At 36.8% G+C, this 24,433-nt stretch overlaps 3 protein-coding genes across 3 annotated transcripts; 2 read left to right on the top strand and 1 right to left on the bottom strand.

The window, feature by feature from the left end:
• Positions 1–243: 243 nt before the first annotated feature.
• LOC121389950 lies at positions 244–4,682 on the top strand. The gene is made up of 4 exons (XM_041521620.1): positions 244–309; positions 1,927–2,064; positions 3,292–3,420; positions 4,584–4,682. Coding segments are annotated over exons 1-4 (318 nt in total). The 5' UTR covers positions 244–260; the 3' UTR covers positions 4,586–4,682.
• A 1,655-nt stretch (positions 4,683–6,337) lies between these two features.
• On the top strand, positions 6,338–9,538 carry LOC121390009. Its single transcript, XM_041521703.1, has 4 exons — positions 6,338–6,458; positions 7,606–7,743; positions 8,487–8,616; positions 9,383–9,538. Coding segments are annotated over exons 1-4 (318 nt in total). The 5' UTR covers positions 6,338–6,409; the 3' UTR covers positions 9,384–9,538.
• Positions 9,539–16,788: 7,250 nt separating this feature from the next.
• On the bottom strand, positions 16,789–24,221 carry LOC121389904. The gene is made up of 4 exons (XM_041521564.1): positions 24,087–24,221; positions 21,822–21,959; positions 20,709–20,837; positions 16,789–16,928 (listed from the first exon to the last, which is right to left on the bottom strand). Coding segments are annotated over exons 1-4 (318 nt in total). The 5' UTR covers positions 24,136–24,221; the 3' UTR covers positions 16,789–16,926.
• Positions 24,222–24,433: the final 212 nt, after the last annotated feature.

Here is a 24,433-nt window from a genome sequence, read left to right as displayed (position 1 = left end):
CAACAAACAAACAAAAAACCCCAACATCTTAAACTCAGTAATGGTTGTAATGTTTGTCGGAATGTCTTGATTTTTTTGACAGGGGAAAGATTGTCGATGACGTGACGTTGGAGGCGTTACCAATTCCATGTGATTTTCAGAATGGATCGTGATAAAGGCCATGTGCTATTTCTCTTGTGTTTTGTCGTGATAAGAAAAATATGATGTAGGCCAACTACAATCCCTACATTTGTCATTCATCATTCCAACAAACCACCAGGATGAAAGTCGCAATCGTGGTCCTTGTGCTAGCGGTGGCATCAGTTTCAGGTATGTTCACATAAAGAGACTGTTATGAGTGTGCTGCCATTGTAAGATATTTCTGACTAATAAATCTGAATGCAAAAACTGTATTCCGTGATCAAAATCATATCTCTAAACAAGGCAGTGTTGAAAGGATGTTTTAAGCAAAGTCGTGACTACTTACATGATCCACTGTCAGGTGTTTATCCTTAGGAGGACTGCCACTCCCTTAGGAGATCCGTAAAGGTGTCTCATCCCTCCAGAACCACCTGTAGGAGGACTGTCAATACAAATACTATCTTAGAAAACTCAAACTTGCATAGGATAGAGCTGAATAAAGTATATACAGCTCTGATGGTTTGCAGTCGTGAATCACTGTAAAAACAGTGATGGTGTCAGGTGTTCTCGAAAGGTGAGCATATCCTGCTCCACCGGTGCCACCCGCCATGAGCACACATTACAACCATTAACTCAATAGTTGAAATGCATAGGATGTTCACCAAAATGATGAACAAAAACAACATGTACACGGTCAAAATAGAGTATTGCATTAGACATGATTTTAGCCAGTGACGTGTCATATAGTTAAATGGCCTCTGAATGTCTACCATAAGATGTTTTGAAGGCTTCCGGGAATACTTGGATGTTATTATCTTGATCAAACAACTTCTCTTCCAGACCAATATGTCTGTCTTTAAAATCGGCTTATGGTGAGCATTTCCAAGGGCATTTCAGAAGTTGCGAAATGTAGACACCAAAAGCTGGAACAGAAGGAATGTTGTTCGACACGTGGTCGGTTTGCGATCGATCCCCGTCGGTGGGCCCATTGGGCCATTTCTCGTTCCATCTAGTGCACCACGTCTGGTATATAAAATGTAGTGGTATGTGCTATTCTGTCTGGAAAAGTGCATATAAAAGATACCTTTCTGCATTTGGAAAATGTAGCGGCTTTCCTCTGATGACTACGTGTCAGAATTACCATTCCAACCAAGAAAAAAGAAAAAGAAAAAAACACTAACAAAGAAAAGCAAAGGAAACACACACTAAAAACACTCATTGAACAACAACAATCAAAAACAAGTCAGATCTGATCATGGTTTACTCTTTGTGAAATAATATTCCACTATTTCATTGTGGGGTTGTTGGGTTTTGGGGTTGTTGTTTGTTTAGCTTTTTTTTAAATAATTTTTTCTTCTGAAATTTTTCTGAAATGAGAAAATGTTAACATTTTTTTTTTTCTTCTAAACTTTTAACGCCAAAAACCGTCATCCGCGATCAAAACCGCATCTATGCACAATACGGAGTCCAATATGACAAAATAGTGGTTGATTCCACGAATCTCTCTATTTAGTGCCCGAGGTGATCCTTTGCTGAACAATATATCCTGCCTGCACCGCTCAAAAGAAAACTGCCACTCCCACACTATCACAGGAATAAATGTAGCTGTGACGACATGCACTGACGAATCACTGTTAAAACAATGATGATAAGGTGTTCGCAAAAGGTGAGCACATCCTGACTTTAGATATCAAATAAATGACGTATCTTGTAATAACATTTTATCGCATATTCTGACATGTTGATTTCCGGAGCAGAAGGAATATTATGCGTTTACTATAATTTGTGTTCTACTTTTTTTTATAGTGTATGCTGAAACGTGCTCGTCGGTTCATGACTGCCTTGTAACGGGGTGTAATCATGGGGGATCCCTCGTGTGCGATATCGACGGGAAATGCACGTGCGATAGCGGTCACAATTGCACAGATGGTGAAAATGTCGGGAGTAAGTTTTGTATCATATACTACTACTACTACTACTACTACTACTACTACTACTACTACTACTACTACTACTACTACTACTACTACTACTACCACCACCACCACCACCTACCTACCTACCTACCTACTACTACTACTACTACTACTACTACTACTACTACTACTACTACTACTACTACTACTACTACTACTTCTACTACTACTACTACTACTTACTACTAGTTACTGCTTCTGCTACTACTACTACTACTACCACTACCACTACTACTACTACCACTACTACTACTACTACTACTACTGCTGCTGCTGTTGCTACTACTACTACTACTACTGTTGCTGCTGCTGCTGCTGCTGCTACTGCTGCTACTACTACTACTACTATTGCTGCTGTTGCTGTTACTGCTTCTGCTACTACTACTACTACTACTACCACTACCACTACCACTACCACTACTACTACTACTACTACTACTACTACTACTACCACTACCACTACTACTACTACTACTACTACTACTACTACTACTGCTGCTGCTGTTGCTACTACTACTACTACTACTACTACTACTACTACTACTGCTTCTGCTACTACTACTACTACTACTACTACTACTACTACTACTACTACTATTGCTGCTGTTGCTGTTACTGCTGCTGCTACTACCGTTGTTGTTGTGTAGTTGTTATTGTTAGGCTCATCATTTCATTTTTATTTAGCAAGATTATTAGACTTTGTGAAATGAATTTGATAAAGCGTGTTTTGATCTTGGATTTCAGAATAAACTTAACTTATGGACGAACTTACAAAACAGCAAACTCACTGACCGATAAACTAAATACATAACCATGCACATACTAAATGATAAATGGATAAATACATAATAAATACTAAATCATAAATAAATTAATAAATAAATAAACAGACAGATAGATAGACAGACAGACAGACATACTGACAGATAGATAGATAGATATATAGACAGACAGACATACTGGCAGATTGATAGATAGACAGACAGACAAACAGACAGACTGGCATATATATATACATACATACATACATACATACATACATACATACATAGATAACTATGTTACTGATGTCAAACTATATCAATTTGTCTTAGATCAAACAGCTCTGTGTACTGGTTCTGCAGGAGTCATGTAATACACAATTTGGCCCATTGCTTATAATTAGTAATGACATCATTACTAACTATCGTTTCAGTTTTCTGCAGGAGTAACCAGCGTTGTAGAGACTGGTATGATTCGTCCACCCATCACAGATGTGAATGCGCAGACACACACAACCTGCATTGTATCGACAGCCAATGCAAATGTGGATATCCCCCAAACTGTTAGTACTCTAACAGCGCTTCAATATAATTTGTAATTTATTATGTCTGTCTTTCTGACTGTCTGAATGGATTCACATATATAACCAGGCCTAGTGCGCAGGGAGAAGGTTTCAGGGATTGAAATCCCTCCCTGCTCAAGCATATGTTCTCTATTTTTTTTCAATATATGTCAATATATAACTTCGACCACACATTTTAAACTTCGCTCGCCACACTTTCGATTCTTACCCCCTGTTTAATATAAACATTTTAGGTGATAATGTGTGTGGCTATGTTGATTGGTTGCAAAGCTATGATATATTTTGTTATCCCTACCCCAATATAGTGTACATGAATTCGTCCTCGCCTTACTATGTTTATGGGGTGATATCCACCAAAAAGATACTCCTTAACAAAAGTCTATCATACTAATTTGTTAACTACAGATACAGGGCTATTGAAAAGACACCATGAGAATTTGCTGGCCCAGGTGATACTAATTCGTTAAATTTCAGGGTCTGGTCCATGGACTATGTGACCTATCTAATCTTCCAACATCAAGAATAGTAAATATTTAGATTTAAGAGAAAAGAATAAATCAATTGTCATTCTTCTATGGACGATCTCCAAAGTCATTTATATAATCATTCGAAAGCGTAATAGTTAATTATTACAGTAAACGTTTACATCATTTAGCAAAATACTCAAAGACCTTAAATACTACACAGGGTCATGGATATGTTTAAGTGCATTAAATAATTATCACATGTTGAAATTCATTATTTCTATTCATAATCTGTCCTGGACTGGCTATCCAGAGACTTTGCCCGCGACAGACATGCCTGAAACCTTAGTGGTATATGGGCATGTTAAAAATACTCACTCACTCTATTCAATAATCATACTAGACAGAGGGAAGGGTGACAACTGCCCCTTTAGTGCTGCAGCAAAACCCTAAAATGTTCTCACCTGACACCTTTTTACCATGTATTTCAACCATTCTACCCTCAAAATTATTTGTAATCCATGTAAAAATGCATAGTGATTCGTCTGCAAACTTATATAATTGTTGGGTAGTAATGCTAATATGAGTTTAATGCTGATATCCATTTTCGTTTAATTCGGGAAAAAGCCATGGGAGCTCGTACGCCTATGTTTCAATTGTATTTATCTTCTTTTTCAGAATGACACTTCTTTGATGGATACACACATCATATTACGTGGTTGTATGTATTTCTTTGGTGCAATAAAATGAACACGTCAGCGTTATTATCAGGAGGAACCAAGGATTTCATTGTTGTTGTTACTTTAAAAAAAAATACCAATACAATGTTATTAGTTTTTAAAATTCATTAATTTACATTTAAAACATTGTTTTAAAGTCACCACCACCCCATTCATTTCCAAGGGCTATGAAACGTTATGACCCGTATAAAATAAAATTCCATTCATTGCGTCATAAATCGTGAAAATATGCGATTGAATATCTATATCTATATATATATATATATATATATATATATATATATATATATATATATATATATATATTAATTAATTAATTAATTAATTAATTAGAGAACATTACACCAGCGGTCGACACATATAAATTATCTTACAACGAGTTGTTTAAAACATGTTTCTAACGAGTGAAAGCGAGTTGGATCCGTTTTAAAACAACGAGTTGTAAGATAAATTATATGTAACAGACATGAAGATAGGGCGGGACATAGCCCAGTGGTAAAGCGCTCGCTTTGGGATCAATCCCCGTTGGTTGGCCCATTGGGCTATTTCTCGTTCCAACCAGTGCAACACGACTGGTATATCAAAGGTCGTGGTATGTTCTATCCTGTCTGTGGGATGGTGCATATGAAAGATCCCTTGCTACTAATGGAAAAACGTTATAGTTTCCTCTTTAAAATTATACGTCAAAAATTACCAAATGTTTGACATCCAATAGCCGATGATTAATAAATAAGTGCACTCTAGTTGTGTCGTTATACAAAACAAACTTCAGACATGAATGCATAATTCTGTTTCTTGCATATCCTAAAAAAAGTTTAACACAAATGTATACGTCTTTTTAAATTAAAAAGCTCTTGACTTACGAGTCACACGATATTAGTTTCCAGTAAACTTATACGTGACATAGCAATCCATTTCGATTGTGCAATTTTCTTTATATTGGATGGAATAGCTGGGTCATCACCTAGGAACAGCCAGTTTATGTGTTAGGGGACGTCCATAATTTTCAACATTTTCACAAGTGTACAAAGAGTACAATTCAAGATAGCAAAAGGCAAATATAGGTTAACGTTAGCCTCAGGGACTGTTGTCTCTAATTCCCCAAATTATACCAAATTCGTGTTGTTTATACATCTCCACAGAATATAACCAAATCTGGCTTTGAGCTTTAAATTCCATATCAAGTGCAATATTTAAAGAAAAAGGTGGGGCGCGCGCGCGAGAGAGAGAGAGAGAGGGAGAGAGAGAGAGAGAGAGAGAGAGAGAGAGAGAGAGAGAGAGAGAGAGAGAGAGAGAGAGAGAGAGAGAGAGAGAGAGAGAGAGAGAGCCGTGTCAGACCCATTTAAAACCTAAACATATGCAGTTTTCAACAGACAAAAAACACCCCTACATACTCCAGTATGTCACTGCTGGGGCTATGTCATGAGCGGACGTGCCTGAACCTTCATTCGATATAGACACGTTAATACAGTTACTCGAACTCGGAGCCCATATTAATGCCAGTCTTGATGCATTGGTAGCAACACAATATGCCAAATGGGTCTGCCTATTCATCAAGGTAGATTTTTATATTTTTATTTTTTGAGGACACATCCTACCTCAATACTAGAGAGCCATATTCTTCTTTATATGATAAACTAACCACATGGTCTTTTCTCTTGTGTGTGAGTGTATATTTTTGTCCCGATGTCCCGATAAGGTAATCACAAGTGGCGTTGATATAACATTTCTGTTTTTCACTTGATCCATTTAGTCTCGATTACAATGAAACTTCTTCTTGTTTTTCTTGCAGTGGCTGTAAACTCAGTTTCAGGTATTTTCATTTGATTTGTTTTTCAATGCTCGTCAAGGTCGTACCTATTCGGATGTATGTAAAGGCATTGGACGGAGATTGAGGAGGGGGGGGGGGGGGGGGGGGCAAAAAGATTCAGGAAATAATAATATGTTGTGTACTCCAGTATATAAAGATATAAAAAAGAGTAATTTTAGTGTAAATGTGCATCTTTTGTTTATCCCCTGCGCGTGCTGTAACCTCACCGTGGTGCAGTGGTGTAACATTCTCTTTGAGAATGGCCAATACAGCACAAATTGAAGTTTAGAATAAAAGTCAGTATCTATCTGTGATATTTGTATTTGTATTTTTGCACAGTTCTTTACACTGTTTTTATTTATATCTTGAATTTTTCTATTGATGTTGATCATCACCTTATGTTTCCATTACCATAGTTTGACACCCAATAGCCGATGTATTTTTCGTGCTGGGGTGTCGTTAAACATTCATTCATTCATTCGGTCATTCATTCATTCTTTTGTTTAATCTATCTTATTAAGGGCGGGGTGTAGCTCAGTAGTAAAGCGCTCGCCTGATGCGCGGTCGGTCTGGCATCCATCCCCGTCGGTGGGTCTATTAGGCTATTTCTCGTTCCAGCCAGTGCAACACGAATGGTATCTCGAAGGCTGTAGTATGTGCTATCCTTTTTATGAGAAGGTGCATATAAAAGATATCTTGCTACTAATGGGGAATTGTAGCGGGTTTCCTCTCTAAGACTGTATGTCAGAATTACCAAATGTTTGACATGCAATAGTTGATAATTATTAAATCAATGTGCTCTACTGATGTCGTTAAACAAAACAAACTTGAACTTATTTTATTGGCGTAGTCAGCATTTTTTACCGATTGGCAATGGTTGGGAAGCATCCACACTGCCTACGAGTCGTGTTATGAAGCGACAGTCAAATGTAAAAGATGTTATTTCGCACAGACATCAAATGCTTGGACCAGATGGTATATTCTATATATTTTATTTGTGTTTTAAGTGTATACTCGTACGTTTAGACGTCAAATGCTGGAAGAGAAGGTGTACTATATATTTTTATTTGTGTTTTAAGTGTATTCTGAAATGTGTAGACATCAAATGCTGGAACAGAAGGTATATTGTATATTTTGTGTGTGTTTCAAGTGTATACTGAGACGTGTGAAACGGTCCAAAATTGCACTGTGACAGGGTGTAACACGGGTGGAAATCTCGTGTGCGATTTCGACGGACAATGCACATGTGAAACCTTCCATAAGTGTACGGACGGTGAAAATGTTGGAAGTAAGATGATTAAAAATATTTTTTCTTCGACAATGCAATAACGTAAAATATTTAACTCAGTGGAATATATAGAAGAAACAAAAAACAACAAACAACCAACCTAAAACAATAAACATAAACGGAAATTTAACTCCCCCCCACCCCCCATCAAAACAACAACACAAAACGGAAAAGCTAAATAAATACCGGAAAAAAATCCCCCCCCCCCCAAAAAAAAAAAAGAGAAAAAAAAGTACAAGAACAAACAACAAAAGAACAACACGACACCCTGCCCCTGATAAATGTAGTTTTGTGTTTATCACATACCCTAAAATGGAGAAAGCAAATGTCTTCCTCGAATCATTTATTTCGTTTTAATTTTGATTATTACCTTTGGCACATAGGTCAAATATTGTTAAAACAGTAACACACCACACACACACAATCACACACACACACACACACACACACACACACACACACACACACACACACACACCACACATACATACACACACACACACACATACACACACACGGACACACACACACAAAGATACACACATACACACGCAGACAGACACACACACACACACGCACGCATGCATATATACACACAAACAAAAACAGACCCCCCCCCCCCCACCACCACCACCCCCACAACAAACACCTCGAAAAACACCAAATCAACAACAACAAAATAAACACCAAATCAACAACCACCCGCCCTCCCCATAATTTTTGGCTTTTTCGCATCATTTCAGTTCAGTGTTTTAGCGCCAGGTCTTGCAGAGGCTGGTACGATTCGTCCACTGAACACAAGTGCGACTGCGCGAACACTCACAGTCTTCACTGTGTCGACGGAATATGCAAATGCGGATATCCATCAAGCTGGTAGTATTGTTGTATTCATTTGATATATTTTCGTGTTCTACAGCTCGTTTATGTTTTGAATACCAGTATGCTAAACACTCACACATCAGAACTCAACCTTGGCGGTAGCCCGGGCTGTTTGAGCTTTCGATTTCTCAGTTGGGCTACCAGATGTCTAAACACGGTAGTCCGCCGTGCTACTATAGTTTTTGGCACATCCAGTTACAACACAATCAACACGATGCTTAAACATCTAAAACAACATGTTTTAATAAAATAAATGATTTGAGTTTCTTTTACAGGAAAGCTGTAAGACCCATTTTAAAGAAATTGAAAATAAAATCAAACCCTCTTACCCAAATGATAGTCTTTGATTCTGTTTATGTAGTCTCTCTCTCTGTCTCTCTCTCTCTCTCTCTCTCTCTCTCTCTCTCTCTCTCTCTCTCTCTCTCTCTCTCTCTCTCTCTCTCTCTCTCTCTCTCTCTCTTTGTTTGTTTTTTTTTTTTTTTTCTTTTTTAATGCGAGTCCACATCAAATGTTTTGCTTATAGACTTCCCATTCTTAAGTTCAGAAATGTTTTGGAATGCCATTAGGAAATGTGGTTAAAAAGAAAATTTAATGAAATATATTAAAATGGCAATCACACCCTCTATCTTGATTGTTATTCGTGCTTACATTAGTATATTAATGCCAATCATTTTTATTTTAATAGCATTGTTTTAGTTTCTTTACTAATGTATCGACTGACAAACTCCAGATAAACAGTATCTACAATATATACTTTCAGAAAGAATCTGCGATTCCGAAAGTGCAGGCCATTTGAAACAATAATGAACGACGAGAAAGAAATCTACCATTAAGACCTTTTCGTCAAATGAGTCCTTTTTTAATCTGATACTACCATTATTTCGTTCACTGGAAATAAAGTATGCATAACTATTAATTTGCTTTGTTTGTTCCTTTGTTGATGCTGTTGTTATTTTAATAGCAAAATAGATCATGCCACTAAAGTCCTAATAAACGTATTCACAACATGTTTAGCTTCCCACTGCACGTGTGTTGTGGCCCATTTTGTAATAAACTACCCATTTTGTAATAAAAAAGACCCTTTTTGTAATAAATACCCATTTTGTAATAATAAAAGGCCCATTTTGTAATAAATCTAGGTGCCCATTTTGTAATAAAATTGGACCCATTTTGTAATAAAAATAGGTATCCATTTTGTAATAAAAAAATAGATACCCATTATGCGTGAACGTATAGACAGACATGGAATACCCCTTTTGATATACTGGGGTGATATTTAGCTCGCTTGATGTCCTTAGTTCGCAGGATCGAACCTTCTCGGCGGACCTGACTACCATTAGTTTTGTTCCGTTCCAACCAGTGCCGCACGATTGGTATACCAAAGGCCGTGGCATGTATTTTGCTGTTTATAAATAGGAAAGTGCATATAAAATATCCCTTGCTTTTTTTGGACATTAATGGAGGAGTTATGGTGGAAATAAAACTATAAAACAAATGTAATCAGCACATTTTGGTTTAACCAACGGACTAGTTGGCGGAGATATACAAATTGGACTCATTCATTCGTTTACCCCTTTCTTCTACCTTCCTAGAAATGCAATATTTGGAACAAATATGTTGAACTCTGTCCATATACGGCTGCAACAATCATAACTACAAACACATACTCACAACTTTCTTTTAACCTTGTAATTGCGAATTATTGCGAGTTGGTATTTTCGTGGTATTAATGTAAGACGCATGTGCAAGTAGACGAAGGTATATCGTAATAATTACTCGTTAACTTTTTAATTCAATTAAAATACGTATTCGTGATATTTCGAGTTATTTCAGCCATTACTAAATGTTGTATAAAACAAAAGAAGGCTTTAAATCACAACCGATTTATTTATTACAAAATGGGTACCTATTTTTATTACAAAATGGGTCTAATTTTATTACAAAATGGGCACCTAGTTTTATTACAAAATGGGCCTTTTTTATTACAAAATGGGTACTTATTACAAAATGGGTCTTTTTTCATTACAAAATGGGTACTTATTACAAAATGGGTAGTTATTACAAAATAGGCCCCAACACACGTGCGTCCTGAAAAGTTCTGGGGACAAAGCTTAAAAACTGCGTTAACATTACATTGACCTGGCCTGTCAGTGGGGAAGTGCATCAAAAAGACCCGTTTACTGCTAATGAAACAATGTAACGAAACCCTTCGTCTAAAGACAAGTAAAAAAATTACCAAATGTCAATAGCCGATGATTATTCATCGACGTACTCGATGTTAAATACAACAAACTTTATGAAGGTCTCTTGTAATATACAAACAACCTGTATGATAGGCCTGAACAAGTTGCCTTTCTAGTTGACAATTTTCATAAAGCATACAGCTCAAAACAGACGATACTAATGCAATGCATAGGCTAAAGAATACCATCAAGTATTATGTGTGCACTTCCCCACTGACAGATGAGCACAAGCGACCGCATTTGGTATATCAATAGTGAAGCAGCGATTTGTTTGGCAAAAAACCCTAACAAAATAGGTATGTTTATTAATCAGATATTACCGTACAAATTATGCATGTTTAAATTTTGCTAGAAGCTACCTTCTGCTATATAGAATTAGTAGCTAATTAACGGAATAAACAAACAAAACCAAACACAATTGCAGCGAGACGTCATTTACTGAATACAAAAACTAAAAATTTCAAGAGGCATGACTGCCATTTTCGTTTGTTACTGCTATATACATCATGTACATTGTCGTCTTTATTAAACTGATCTCATGGAGTGAGGGGGGAGGTCGGACAAGATTTTATATATTCAAAACAGAAATATATTTTTATTTAAACGATGTATGCATAAGGAAAATACACGGCAGAATAATAATTGCTGTGCATCTCTTTTCCCATAGAATTTCTTTAAAATAATAATAAATAAATAAATAAATAAATAAATAATAATAATAATAATAATAATAATAATAATAATAATAATAATAAATAAATAAATAATAGTATATATTTTTTAATGTTTCGTACTAACATTTTCCACTCGAATAATCAGAATTTGAGAATAGTATAAGCATCTCGGACAAAAAACACCATCTTTTCCCCACGTGCTAGACTTCATAATACGATTCGTTCCAACCAGTGCACCACGACTGGTATATCAAAGGCCGTGGTATGTGCTATCATGTATGTGGGATGGCACATATACAAGATCCATTGCTACTAATCGAAATGTGTAGCGGGTTTCCTCTCTAAAACTATATGTCAAAATTACCAAATGTTTGATATCCAATAGCCGCTGATTAATAAATCAATGTGCTCTAGTGGTGTCGTTAAACAAAACAAACTTCATAATACGATATTCCATAATGGTATCGCGCACACTCTCCTAATGAGCTCTATGAATGTTAGTAGTGTTGTCAGTTTTGTCATATTTGTATATTTATTATCTCAACACCTCAACTACCTGGGCTATGTGTCCAGGACAGTGGGTTAGTTGTTAGAGGTTATTGAGAGTGTATATTATAGGAATCGCTAACATATTTACCTGAACATTACTTTTTTTCAGTCTTCCTATTGTCAGTACAAACACTGAACAAAATAAATTAAGGGCCAGTAGTCGTTTCGATAATTCTTTGTTAGTGTCATGTTTGGTTAGAAAATTTTCACCACAGGTGTCTTCTAAATATAACAATATGACTCGTGATACAGATACAAAAAGAGAGCTTATTTTATCATTGTGGCATTTAACATATAAAACAAAGATTGTTTTTACATAACGACACCACTAGAACACATTGATTTATTAATCATAAGCTATTGGATGCCAAACAATTCGTTTTTCTTTTTTTCTTATTTGGGCTTTTTGCTTATTACCATATTTGAAGAAAATGGCTAAAATATTTCCTGGCTCTTACTTGATTTTGTTGAGTATAGAAATATTGGTACGACGGCCAAAACAAGCACTGAGTTTACAGTCCGGGATCCACAGGTCTCAAATACCTCGAAAATGGGTTGAACCTGACTTCACCTAACACACTTTTATTTTCTGTTCTATTTGTTTGAATAAGCCTTCTTGTGATAGCATTGGGTGGCTTGCTTTGCCAAAAACTTTGCAAACAAGAAATATGGCTACAGTTATATATATATTATTTAACGACGCCCTCAACACATTTGTTTTACTGTTATATGGCGTCGGACATATTGTTAAGAACCACACATATACTGAGAGAGGAAACCGCTGTCGCCATTTCATGGACTACACCTTTCGACTAGCAGCAAGGGATCTTTTATATGCACCACCCCACAGACAGGATAGTATATACCACGGCATTTGTGACACCAGTTGCGGAACTCCGGCTGGAACGAGAAATAGCCCAAAGGGTCCACCGACGGAAATCGACCCTAGAACGATCGCGCATAGGCGAGCGCTGTACCACATAGCTACATAGCTCCTGGATTCTCAATGTATAGTAGTTATTTGTTTTGAATGGGGTGGGGGGTACTAGCAAAGGAGAGGCTTATTCAAAGACATCATCTTATTTCTGGTAAAGCATATTACAAGTAAACAACAACGTATAAAAATCACGATATGCAAAACTGTACCGCGGTTCGTATGCATTTGCAATATCGCGGTATAGAGGTTTATCGTTGCAGCACTAATATTAAAACAGACTGGCAAATATATTATGATCATTAAACATCGCATCTAAATTCGTAAATAGACCAACAAGGTCACAAAAGATCCCGAGAATTGGCCGATGACGGCACACTGAATGAAAAATGGCAACGCTGTTGTTTCGCGTTATTTATAATTTCAAGTATGGAAGCATAAGGACATCATGACAATTGAAATAACTGCTGACATTCGAGCAGTTGAATGTATCTTACACAGCTCACGATAAGACGGGAACTGTTCCAGTAGTTATTCCTATAAATTTAGCAGTCTACGGAATGATGCAAGGTGTTTAAATACTACCTCCAAGATAACGTGGTACAAACGTCATTTGTTTTTTCATAGCTTTGACGATTTTTTAAATTATAATTACTATTTTAAAATGTAAATAACCATCTAGTATTTATTTGAATAAAACACTGAAATTATATGCTGTATTAATAGACAGTATTTTGATGTGAAGTTCATTACTGACCTGGGTCCATATTTTCGAAGCAATCTTAGCCTACGAAATCGTAAAATCGTCGTAAGCTATGACGTCACTATGGCGTGCGCTGTAGTGACGTCACACCCTACGATGATTATAGGATTTCGTACGACTAAGATAGCTTCGAAAATATGGGCCCAGCCTTTTATTTTACGACCCTTATCTGTTTCGATGCAATATATTGACATGTAATTTTAAAGTTTCACTGACATTACTCATTAGCATGTAAATATAAACATGCACATACATACGACAGTTTGACATATGTTTAGGGTTTGATAGTTATACAATATGAAAACTACAGTTGTTTTAATGTACATACAGATGGTATGCTTTTGGCCAGTTTAAGTTCATGTATAAAAAAAATAATAAAACATTGTGAAAGTAAAATTTAAAAACAACATGGATATACTTCAACTTTCATGGCTGGTTGCTGTCGGTAGTTCTGCTTGTCCAACTGGGAAAGTAATTAAACTATAGGTGGATTAATTGCTCAAACAAGTGATGAAATCTCAAATGTCCCGATTTAACAGAAAACAGTATACATGAATATATGGTCATATTTTTTGTTTGCAATGTTTCCAGCAAAGAAGAACAACCAATTGTTTACCCTGAAAGTCTGTTGTAACAAATAAATAACAAAGCAAAACTATGTTGTGCGGAGTCAGGTCCATCCACATTTCAAGCCCTTGGATTCTGGACTATTCGCCAGACGTTCGCTGGATTGGATTATGTGCTTCACGGCAAACCAAATATCCATGCAAGGAACCATCAAATGGTTGGCGAACGTCAGCTGGCTGGACTTTAGGCAGAAGAACAGTGACAAACAGCTTTGACTGTTATGATATGCAATGCTAAAAAGATATCCAACTGCCATACTTGTGGTGTAAACACAGGGATGATACATTCATTTAGAATTGAATGCCATATAGTATACTGTATTAATATTTAGTAGAATGACTATTCTCTTTTTCTAAAGTAGAAGTGTAAACATAATGCATAAAATCCTTAAAGACGAAACACCTCAATATCTACTTGATGAAATATTATCATATGTTAATCCCAATAATCGTTTCACACTCAGAAAACAACGTCCATTCACTCCACCAACATACCATACTAATTCATAAAAAAACAGCTTTATTCCTAATACTTTGGAGTCATGGAATGTTTAACTAAAAATTAACCATGTCTACAAAACTATAAACAAATTAATAAAAAAAGGGAAATCCCAATCCTTTATCTACTCTCTATCTTTATGGAAATCGTGAATGTAACATTATCCATTGTCAGCTTCGTAACTCTGCTAGCAACCTAAACTGTCATTTAATTTGAAGCCATTTTTCTGGGTGTATACTACCAAATCAAATCCCATAGACGACAATAGTAACATATGTGGCTAAAACTCCTACCTGCAGCGTATCAATCAACATAAACGCCACGGATATAAATACTACCACCCCTCACACTTAAAGTGAATCAGAAAAAATTGGGGGTCAAGCTGCTCGTTTCTGAGATAACGGGTAGCGTCTATGACTACCTTAGTTCCGCACAAAATTCGAGTACTTTTTTTTACAGGTACCCCATACATGTTTCAAGCACAAGGCTACTTGACACATTGGTACTAGATGAAATAAAATTGCATTTTTTTTTTACCCAGATGAAACTATTATTTTTTACAACCAACACACTCACATTTATAACAATCACAGGACTTGTGGTGTTCACTTCTCTATCAAAAGTTCGGTGCACCTCGAACTTTGACCCAGCCGGAAGTTATTTGGTTTAGTACTATCTTCTGATAAGCCAAGCTGTGCATGTGGAGATAACTGTGAAGACAATTTTCATTCTTTTTATGTCTGCCCTCTGTTCATCAGACAAAGATATGATTTATTTGCATCCTTAAGGAATTACCTTGATATCTTAGACATTGATCTACTATTATCCGGCTCAATAAACCTACCAATTGAAGAAAACTATTTAATTTTTAAAGCAGTACATAGATATATACTGAAAGTAAGAGATTCGAGTTGAACTTACTTATTATTCTGATTTTACTGCCCCATATAAGGATTAGCTCCAACAATAGGATCATCACTATCATAATTTTCTCGACTGTCCCATTTGTATTCTATCTACCCTCTACCTGTTATTACTATATATTAATAAATATTAATTACATGTATGTTAAATTACTTTAATCCACTGGACATTATGTTATTATTGTTTTATATATACATATATATATATATATATATATATATATATATATATATATATATATATATATATACACACACACACATACATGTATATGAATATACTATGAATATTGATTATTGTCTGATATCCATCTTGTTTAGGAGAGCACTTATATAGGCTTTGCCTGGTGTGCAAACCTTTTGATTTTTTTCTGATAAAAAATTTAAACATTATATTTCTACTTAGGATAAAGTTTGTAAGTTCGTATATATACAAACAAAATAGTAGTCAGATACCTTTGTGGTGTATACTACCAAATCAAATCCCATAGAAGACAACAGTAACATATGTGGCTAAACTCCTACCCGCAGTGTATCAATCGACATAAATATTACCACCCTCACACTTAAAGTGAATCAGAAAAAAATGGGGGACAATCTGTTCTGCACAAACTTTTAATACATTGTTTTACAGGTACCCCATACATGTTTCAAGCACAAGGCTACTTGACACAGTGCTACTAGATGAAATAAAATTGCATATAATTTTTGCGCAGATAAAACTAATTTTGTTTACAACCAACACACTCACATTTACGACTAAGCACAGGACTTGTGGTTTTAACTTTTAAAAGTTGGGGTGCACCTCGAACTTTGACCCAGCCGGAAATTACTTGGTTTAGCACTACCTTTAGCTATAAACATTTTAAATGTGTATCTTACTGCTCGATCGCACAGAAAGGAATACCAGTTTAGGTAACTGAAAGTAATAAGAAACCCAATTAAAATCAACTACAACAGTTCAACGAGTTTTATTTCCAATGCATACAAAGATGACAATTCTATTACGTAAATCAAACCTCTATTCACAAGGTACCTACATCTGTGTTTTCCTATTTATTCGACTTTCTGCCTATTCTATAACGGAGCTTCCTTCTGGAAATATAATATAATATAATATAATATAATATAATATAATATAATATAATATAATATAATATAATATAATATAATATAATAATAATAATATATATATATATATATACTGGGGCGTAGCCATATAGGAAAAAAATGCCGAGGCAAACCCAGACCTGTAAAATAAATATCAGAAAGAAAGAAAGAAATGTTTTATTTAACGACGCACTCAAAAAACATTTTATTTACGGTTATATGGCGTCAGACATATGGTTAAGGACCACACAGCTATTGAGAGAGGAAACCCGTTGTCGCCACTTCATGGGCTACTCTTTTCGATTAGCAGCAAGGGATATTTTATATGCACCATCCCACAGACAAGGTAGTACATACCACGGCCTTTGATATACCAGTCTCGGTGCACTGGCTATAACGAGAAATAGCCCAATGGGCCCACCGACGGGGATCGATCCCAGACCAACCGCGCATCGAGCGGACGCTTTACCACTGCGCTACGTCCCGTCCCTATAGTTATTTAAAGACATACAACTGGCTACTCCTAGGTGAAGACCCAGGTATTCTATCCAATCAAAAATAAATTACACAATCGAAATTGATTGCGATGCCACGTGCAAGTTTACTAGATACTGATATCGTGTGGAGCTTTTTAGTTGAGAAAGAAATTTGTTTTAAATCTTTTTTTCTCTCAGGATATGCAAGAAATAGAATTATGCATTCATGTCTGAAGTTACCGGCCTCGGTGGCGTCGTGGCAGGCCATCGGTCTACAGGCTGGTAGGTACTGGGTTCGGATCCCAGTCGAGGCATGGGATTTTTAATCGAGATACCGACTCCAAACCCTGAGTGAGTGCCCCACAAGGCTCAATGGGTAGGTGTAAACCACTTGCACCGACCAGTGATCCATGACTGGTTCAACAAAGGCCATGGTTTGTGCTATCCTGCCTGTGGGTAGCGCAAATAAAAGATCTCTTGCTGCCTGTCGTAAAAAGAGTAGCCTATGTGGCGACAGCGGGTTGCCTATAAAAACAGTGTCAGAATGGCCATATGTTTGATGTCCAATAGCCGATGATAAGATGAAAAATCAATGTGTTCTAGCGACGTCGTTAAATAAAACAAACTTTTTTCATGTCTGAGACACCATTAGAGCACATTGAATTAATTAATCATCGGCTATTGGATGTCAAACATTTGGTAATTTTGACATATAGTCTTAAAGAGGAAACTCGTATGTTTTTCCATTAGTAGCAATGGGCCCACCGACGGGGATCGATCCCAGACCAACCGCGCGTCGAGCAAGCGCTTTACCACTGAGCTACGACCCGCCCCTAATAAATATCAGTCATGGGAAAAATAAAATAAATCCGCGGAAATTCCAAACGAGGCAACGTCATTGTATGTATGTATGTATGTATGTATGTATATGTATATATGTATATGTATATGTATATGTATATGTATATGTATATGTATATGTATGTATGTATGTATGTATTTAAGGATTGTCTGTTGTTTCTTTTACGTTCATCGTGGTATGAACAAATAAAATCATCCGCAAACTGTGTGAATCGGCGAAGCCGTTCTCACATAAGTTTGCGGATGATTTTTTTGGTTCATACCCAGATGAACGTAAAAGAAATAACAGACAATACTTACAATTAAATTTGAATGATACATGCTAATAATAACACTAAAACGTCATACTTTATTTTGAATTATTTTTTATCCATAAACAATAACGCTCATTAAGACAACTTGCCCATATAAAATGATGTCATCGCATATGACGTTCCCTGACGACGTAATTTTTACGTTCATCGAAAAATGAATAAACTCCTGTTGCTATGTCTGGACCAATCGGATGACGTTACATTGTAATGAATGTAACAGAAATTTAATTATATATATATATATACTGAACAAAAAAAGAAACTTCCGATTTGTACATATAGTATTTGTTGTGTTAAAGAATTCATTGTGTAATGAAATTATATAGGTAGTAGTAGCCGTGAGCTGTATTATCAGGATTAATGAATTTTATCGATTATTTTTGCACTGTTAATCGTCGACAACGTGAAATTCAGTTTGCACGTGCATGCATGGTTCGACATGTCCCGTGTAGTATTCGGTCAGTTTGTTTTAGTTGTCTTACTGACATTGTTGTCAAGTCAACGAAAACGCTTCAAAATTTGTAAAAAAAATTAACGTTTTTTACATTGTAGCATTTTTAGTATGCCAAGAATACCCATTACTTTACGCGAACGGGCGATTGGCATGCTTGATGCTGGCATGTCGACAGAAGACGTTGCAAGGCATGTTGGGAGTTCTAGTTGAGCGATACGAAATCTTCGCGTAAGATTTCGAACGACAGGAAGCACCAACGACTTGCCACGTCGTGGACGTCCGCGTGTTACAACGCGTGGTCAAGACCGGTATATCACGAACACGCATTTGCGCAATCGATTCCAAACTGCCACTGCTACTGCTGCTAACACACCTGGGCTTCATAATAACCGAATCAGTGGGCAAATTGTTCGTAATCGTCTGCGGGAGAACGGTTTACATGCACGACGTCCTTACGTCGGATGCGTTTTAACTCAACGTCATCGTCTAAATCATCTTAATTGGGCACGTGCACACACTCGTTGGATACGGCGACGCTGGAATACAGTTTTCTTTACAACGTGGTGATGGCAGGGTACGCGTCTACCGTAGGAGAAATGAACGCTATGCTGACTATTGTGTTCTTGAACGAGATCGTTTTGGGGATGGGGGTTGTGTCGTGGTCTGGGCAGCCATTGCCCATGGTTATCGTTCGCCACTAGTCGTCATTGATGGCAATTTAAATGCTCAACGTTACCCCGATGACATTCTCGCTCATCACGTCATTCCTCTGTTCCATAACAACGCCAACAACTCGATTTTTCAGCATGATAATGCCACCTCTCATACAGCTAGAGACACTGTAAATTTTCTTAGGATAAATAACATTGATTTCATTGATGACTGGTCCGCTAAAAGTCCTGATCTCAACCCCATCGAGCATGTCTGGGATAGTCTGGACAGACGATTGAGGCGTCGTCCCAACCCACCCGCTAACGTCAACGAACTTCGTCAAGCGCTCATTCAGGAATGGAACAATATTCCACAGGCACAAATCAACACTTTAGTCAATTCTATGCGCCTGCGATGCACTGCAGTGGTCAATCCAAGAGGTAGTCATACCCGTTATTAAGTGGGTGGTTTTTGTTTTAACCCCTACCACACTTGGTCAAAATTTCTCTCAGTTTCTGTTAACCTATGGCCATGATTTTTGCACCAAACGATGCATCATGGAACACTCTTTAAACGCATATATAACAATTATTCCCCCGGTTTGTTTTCATCAAGTTATGTTCAAGCAAAGTTAGCGGAAGTTTCTTATTTTTGTGTGCGTGCGTGCGTGCGTGCGTGCGTGCGTGCGTGCGTGCGCGCGCGCGCGCGCGTGTGTTTGTGTGTGTGTCAGTAACTGCACTGTTAGAGAAAAATACTGCGAGAGAGAGAGAGAGAGAGAGAGAGAGAGAGAGAGAGAGAGAGAGAGAGAGAGAGAGAGAGAGAGAGAGAGAGAGAGAGAGACTGATTGATTGATTGATTGATTGACTGACTGATTGATTCATTGATTGATTGGGAGAATGAGAGAGACAAAGATTAGGCTAAAACAAAGTGAAAGAGACAGAGGGAAAAAGGGTGGGGGTAAGACAGAGAAAGATATCTTCAAATGTAAAAGTAACATATGAAAACTAACAGTTAGGAGGATATCCGCATTTACATCTTGAGTCTATGCAGTGGAGGTTGTGCGTGTCGCCACACTCACATTTGTGGTTCGGTGCAGATTCGTACCAATTCCGGCAATGTCGTGCGCTATTGCAGTGAACTGAAATGTTATATTCAAGCGATGGTTATTGTATATTTAGGAATACAACGAACACAGCATCGATTTGACCGATTAATCGCACAATCCAAAATTTTGGTTTAAGAACACGGTAAACAGTTTACAAAGAGATTTGTTATTTAAATATTGTTCAGACTCGTTATTTTTATTACATTTAATACCTGACGTTTTGGCGGAAGTTATAAAATTTATCCATTAAGTTCTGGGTTTGATTTCACACCCCATCTTTCATTTAATTTTTAATCATATCTGTAGTTTATACATTGTCAGAAGCCCTTCGCTGGCACTTGCAAAATGCATGGGTACAAATCAAAACAAGCTTGGTGTATTCCATACATTTGTGTATTAAATATTGGGGGGGTGGGGGGCTCTTTCTTTTTGTTTGAAAATTTTGTATTTATTTTTATTATTGATAGATATTTATTGTATTTTATTTTATTTTATTTTTTATTTTATTTTACCGATCCTACCGGAGAGGACCATATTTTTTGTTACCTTCATACATTTTTCCAGACTGTTTTTTTCGCAATGTCTTAAAATATTGAGGTTAACTTGTGTATAGCTTTATTATGTTCTCTTACAGATCAAGTTTGACTTTCGTGACGATTTACCCATTTTCGAAACTATGTTGGGCTCTATATGGGACATAAATGTATTTTTTTAGAAGTACTCTCAGAATGCTTGTTAATTAAACAAAATATAAGTTTTAAAATATCATTGCTCCTTTAATTATATGCGGTATACATAGGCGTACGGGCTCCCAGTTTTGTAGGGGGCAGGCTGGCTTTTGCCCCAAATTAAACGAAAATGCCCGAATCTTGGAAAAATCATTTATTCATATTAGCATTACTACCAAACAGCTATATAGGGTTGCACACGAATCATTTACGATTGGTTGCCCCCCCCCCCCCCCCCCCCCCACTACTATCTCATACGCTTATGGCGGTATGGATCGGTTTGTCTTACCGCCAATATCTTCACCGTCCGTGCAATTGTGGCTAGTCTCGCACGTGCATTTCCCCTCATCGTCACAGACGAGATTTCCTCCTGCGGAACATCCAGTCACGACACAGTCACTTACTGACAAACATGTCTCAGCTCTCACTGTAATAATAAACTGATATACATGTAAATAATATTCTTTCTGCTCCAGTAGTCCACACAAATACCGAGGGATGGGACGGGACGTAGCCCAGTGGTAAAACGCTGGCTTGACACGCGGTCGGTTTAGGGTCGATCCAAGCAGGTGGGCCCATTGGGCTATTTTTCGTTCCAGTCAGTGCACAACGACTGGTATATTAAAAACTGTGGTTTGTGCTATCCTGCCTATGGGATGGTGCATATAAAAGATCTCTTGTTACTAATGGAAAAAAATGTAGCGTTTTTGTTTTCTGTAAGACTGTAGGTAATAAAATACGAATTATTTGACATCCAATAAATCAATGTGCTCTATTGGTGTCGGTAAACAAAACAAACTTTAAACTTTCCACACACGATCATATATTGATACGTACGCCTCGTGCAGAACTGTTGCCATAAAGTATTCCTTCTGGCAATATCTAGCTGGAAATTTCCCTAGTTTCTCAGCATTGTTGCTGGATAGGGAGGGGAGTTCCAGGTTCGAATCCTCCGAGTGGCAATGGATTTACGTGTTACATTTAGAATCGACGTGTGTCTTAATATAGCATGATTATATATGCAAAAAGAAACACCAACTATTTAAAGTATGCAATGCAGAAAGGTGAGATTTTGTACAAAGATAGTTTGTTCTATTCTGCATTTGATGGTACAATTTTCATTTTCATATCGGTCTTATTTGTAAATGGTGTGTCATATAAAACGCGATTTAAAAGGAAATCAAATGCTATACTAATGAACACGTACTAAACACTGTACGTACTAAAAACAACTGTCGACTGACCCACTTGTTTTTTCTTTCTTACAATCCGTAGTATTTTGCGACATTATGAAATACATTTTTTTTTTTTATTGTTTAGAGTGTTAGTTATGACCCCAACATGTGGAGATTTCCTTTTCATGGATTTCTACAGGCGAAATTGTCCGAAAGACCGCTATCGACTTTCTCGGGGAGACAGTCCCATATTGAATAGTTCATAGGACTATTGTTGGAGGACGTAAAAAGATATTTCGAAATGTTGGGGACAAAAAGCACGCTGGAAGAAATAACGAAGTGCTTCTTTTTATCTTAGAAAACATTATAGGCTGCATGTAAAGAAAATAGTGCGACAATCGACCTTAGTACGTAGTACGTACGGTAGATACTGACTGTAATTAAAAAACTGTCTACAGTTTTCAAAACAAACGTGTCTAATAATTATTATGCAAACTAATATATTATTATATAATAATAATAATAACAATGATAATAATAATAATAATAAATTTGTCATACACTCTTCACACCCACTCCATACTCTTATTTATTTATTAATACTATTCTTTCTTCTTCTTCTTTTCTTCTTCTTCTTCTTCTTCTTATTATTATTATTAGTAGTAGTAGTAGTAGTAGTAGTTACAGTAGTAGTAGTAGTAGTAGTAGTAGTAGTAGTAGTAGTAGTAGTAGTAGTAGTAGTAGTAGTAGTAATAATAGTAGTAGTAGTAGTATATTATTGTTGTTGTTGTTGTCGTTGTGGTTGTTATTTATTATTATTATTATTATTATATTACTTTATTATTATTTTGTTTTAATTTTTTCATATACTTCTAGACAATGTGCAATGAAGACAGACAAATTGTAAAATGCATTACTGATGCGCCAGACAATCTACTCAATAAAGTTTTTTGTGTTTTTTTAAATTAATGTTTTGTTTTGTTTAACGACACTAATAGAGCGCATTGATTTATTAATAATCTACTATTGGATGTCAAACAGTGTAGCACATACCACGGCCTTTGATATACCAGTCGTGGTGCATTGGCTGGAACGAAAAATAGCCCAATGGACCCACCATCGGAGATCGATCTTAATAACTCAATAAAAAGTTGTTTCTATCAAATGGGATGTCTGCGAAATAGGACATCTATCTTTTAAGAAAGACCCCCCTGCCCACAAATACACACACACACACGCACGCAAGCACGCACGCACGCACGCACGCACGCACGCACGCACGCACGCACACACACACACACACACACACACACACACACATATATCCTCACAAATCCTTGTACCTAAAAAACAAACAGTTTTTTCTTACAATGTCGTACCTGACAATGAGGCGACGGCGAAAACCAGAAGAACGACGACAAGTTTCATGGTGATCGAGCCTGTTGATCGAGACTACTGAAACTAGAGCAACACGTGATACGTTCACATACTAGACTAGTTATAGCAAGGCCACCAGCGATGCTGACGTCACAATAAGAGAGAAACACGGTAAAAAACATGTGGCTCCACCACGAAACATGTTTTTATCATATTCATTTATCTTTTGTTATCTCTTATCTCAGAGACCCATTTTTGTTATCGCCTTCAGACTCCGCCGTATTTCGTAGCTGTGGTCTTAAGGCGAGACCACACGATGCGAGTGTATCGTACGAGACAAGCAACGTAA

This window comes from Gigantopelta aegis, chromosome 15 (genome assembly GCF_016097555.1).
Source record: "Gigantopelta aegis isolate Gae_Host chromosome 15, Gae_host_genome, whole genome shotgun sequence".
In the NCBI taxonomy this organism is placed as follows: Eukaryota; Metazoa; Mollusca; class Gastropoda; order Neomphalida; family Peltospiridae; genus Gigantopelta; species Gigantopelta aegis.
The sequence above is the reverse complement of the archived record's forward strand: the minus strand, read 5'-3'. Positions and strand labels throughout refer to the sequence as shown.